Source organism: Sinocyclocheilus anshuiensis, unplaced genomic scaffold, assembly GCF_001515605.1.
Source record: "Sinocyclocheilus anshuiensis isolate Anshui unplaced genomic scaffold, SAMN03320099.WGS_v1.1 scaffold86, whole genome shotgun sequence".
In the NCBI taxonomy this organism is placed as follows: domain Eukaryota; kingdom Metazoa; phylum Chordata; class Actinopteri; order Cypriniformes; family Cyprinidae; genus Sinocyclocheilus; species Sinocyclocheilus anshuiensis.
In genome coordinates this window covers 3,243,109-3,245,711 of record NW_015547662.1, presented here as the reverse complement: position 1 = coordinate 3,245,711, position 2,603 = coordinate 3,243,109, and the positions used below count along the sequence as shown (strand labels likewise).

At 34.3% G+C, this 2,603-nt stretch overlaps 1 protein-coding gene across 1 annotated transcript in view; it reads right to left on the bottom strand.

Moving 5' to 3' along the window:
- The window catches only part of LOC107702375 (ubiquitin-like modifier-activating enzyme 6), a 16,040-nt gene that overhangs the window by 4,174 nt on the left and 9,263 nt on the right, over nucleotides 1-2,603 (bottom strand). The window contains exons 22-27 of the mRNA XM_016504676.1: nucleotides 1,720-1,800; nucleotides 1,493-1,621; nucleotides 1,245-1,296; nucleotides 1,083-1,146; nucleotides 915-984; nucleotides 732-803 (exon numbers count right to left, since the gene is read on the bottom strand). Of these exons, the coding sequence (XP_016360162.1) occupies nucleotides 732-803; nucleotides 915-984; nucleotides 1,083-1,146; nucleotides 1,245-1,296; nucleotides 1,493-1,621; nucleotides 1,720-1,800 (468 nt within the window). The remainder of the gene's footprint in view (nucleotides 1-731; nucleotides 804-914; nucleotides 985-1,082; nucleotides 1,147-1,244; nucleotides 1,297-1,492; nucleotides 1,622-1,719; nucleotides 1,801-2,603) is intronic.

Below are 2,603 nucleotides of genomic sequence, written 5' to 3'. Positions count from 1 at the left end.
TGAGATTGTAGATAGAGTGTCAATGGTCCATTTGAGAGATAGGTGGCAGTAATGCACTTATAAGTCTGCGATCTGCTGTAAGGCAAGAAGAAGAAGAAGACGCGTCACGCACCGGCTGTTAAGAACGCGTTCAGGACAGTTCAGATATTGAGGTGAAGATTTGAGTTAAAAATCTTCATTTGTGTTCTACTGAAGAAACAAAGTCACCTACATCTTGGATGCCCTGGCGGTAAGCAGATAAACATCAAAATTTCATTTTTGGGTGAACTATCCCTTTAAGGACAGGAATCCTAGTGGTAAGATTTGAAAAAAAAAAAATGTCTGGTCACAATAAAATAATATTGCAATTCTATTTGCAGGGATTCCTAATTTTTTTTGGTCACCTAAACCGAAAATAATTACTTAAAGTACCCCCTTATATCTTAAATAAATATTTCAGTATTATCCCATATTACAGTTTTATTTTTATTGTTTTTTATTTCAAAATTATTTGACATTTTTATGATTTAATTAACTATTATCTTTTCATCAACTCACAAACCCTGTTTGGAAGCCCCTGCTTTATATATAGTTATAAAAAAAATTTGGCATGATGAAAAAACAACATAGTACAGTTACTTATTTCTCCTTTAAACAACTATGTCACCTTCATTTAATAGAGTTAAATCAGACACATTTTCATTGTTTGTTGAGTACTAAATACAGTAGATAACTAGTGAAAGAACAGATACCTTTTCAGCTGGTTTGTATTCAGGAACCTCCACTTCAGCTAAAACACTTGAAACAGCCTCATAGGAAAGTTGCTATGAATTATTCAGCGGCAACAAAACATAAAAAAATAAAAAAAATAACTTGAGAATTTTATTCAAGTAGCACACAAGTAAAAAAAGACAAACATTATACATTCCTCTTACCTCTTCTGAATGAGGAATATTATAAATTCCAGCAAAAAGGCGAGCTGTGCTGACAACAAAACTGAAATGCCTGATGGAGGAAAAAAAAAAAATTAATAATTCTGTTTTACCTCTTTAAAAAATTCCTACTTCTGTTTCTATAAACAGAATATTTACTCCGATACTCACAGTGGGTCATCGAGGTCGAACTCTATAGGAGAAGGCGGCCGTTTGGGAGACTGCCAGAACAGACCTGAAAACATAGGAAAAGCATTTGAGCTGGGCAAAGACGAGACTCTGTTGGTGTTTAATACAGCATCTCTGCATGAATGCGTGAAGCATGCAACTTACTGCCGTCTTTTAGCCGTGTGTCCAGTGGAAATGAATGTAGCAGTTGTAATGCCTGAAGTATTAAAATAAAAAGGCACACTGTAAACATATCCAAAAATAAAAACACTTTATTCTTAATAGGGAATGTATTAGTATATAATAAAGCATTATTACTATTCTATAAATAAATTCAAAAGCCTAAAATGATAATAGTCATTACTACAAGACGATCTCCATTATTAAAGATATATGCATAACGGTTCCAGTACCTTTTTTTTGAAGTACTTGTCGAATTTGAGTCGAGCGAGAGCTAGACAGTGATTCCACTGAGTGGGTCTCCGACTCAGCAACTTAATGACCTGAAATGACCCTTCCATAGTCTCCCCGGCCATCATCCTCTGCACACACAAGCACTGAAATTAGAACCCTAACAAGGCTTGTTCAACACCAACAAGGCTAAATTGGTGTTTAGATAAGCATGTAGTATTATCCTTACCTGTAACACCTCTTGAGCTGATGAATGACTCTGCCAGAACATGTTATAGATGGAGGGTTTGTGGGAGAAAGCACTCTCAAACTATACAAAACAAAAACAAGATCACAAATCAGAACACTCACAACACCTCGAAGTACTATTAAGAGACAATCAAACCCTAAACTAAGCCTTTTTGGACATTTTTGACTGATTTCTTATCTTTCTCTCTCTTTTTTTTTTAATTAATCAAACAATATCCTTGGAGTGGTCCAAAACGTGGCACCCTTTTTAGATGTGCAGTCTGAATAAACAAAAAACTGACTTAAAAAAATGGAGTCTAAGTGGTCATAAAAGTCACGTCTTGGCTGTTTGCGGTAAAAATGGACTAAGAATAGGAGATGAAAGAAGACATGCAAACACAGAGCAACTGTTTTTAATATTTGTTAAATCAAATCTATATATCATGCACAATGCTGAACAAACACACAGAGAAATGCGCGAGTGAAACATCCAGAGTGCAAAAGATTCACAAAGAAAGGTTAATGAAGGATTCTTCTGACTACATCTTCAAACTATGTCTACATTAAAACATTTATCACATGTTCCAGAATAAAGATCTGATCGTGTCCCTGAGTGATCATGCATTTAAGTGGATTTTGGGATTTGTTTTGGTGTTTATTTTCTATATTATGTGATGGTAATGACATTTCAAACTTTTCGGAGAAAAAGTTGGATAAGCCTTCAACGAAGAAATGGATGGTTTCTGAATTAAAATACTAACCAGTTTGGTAAAAACTAGGGCTGTCAAATCGATTAATCGCGATTAATCGCAACCAAAATAAAAGTTTGTGATTACATAATATATGTGTGTGTACTGTATATATTTATATGTATATATAAATACA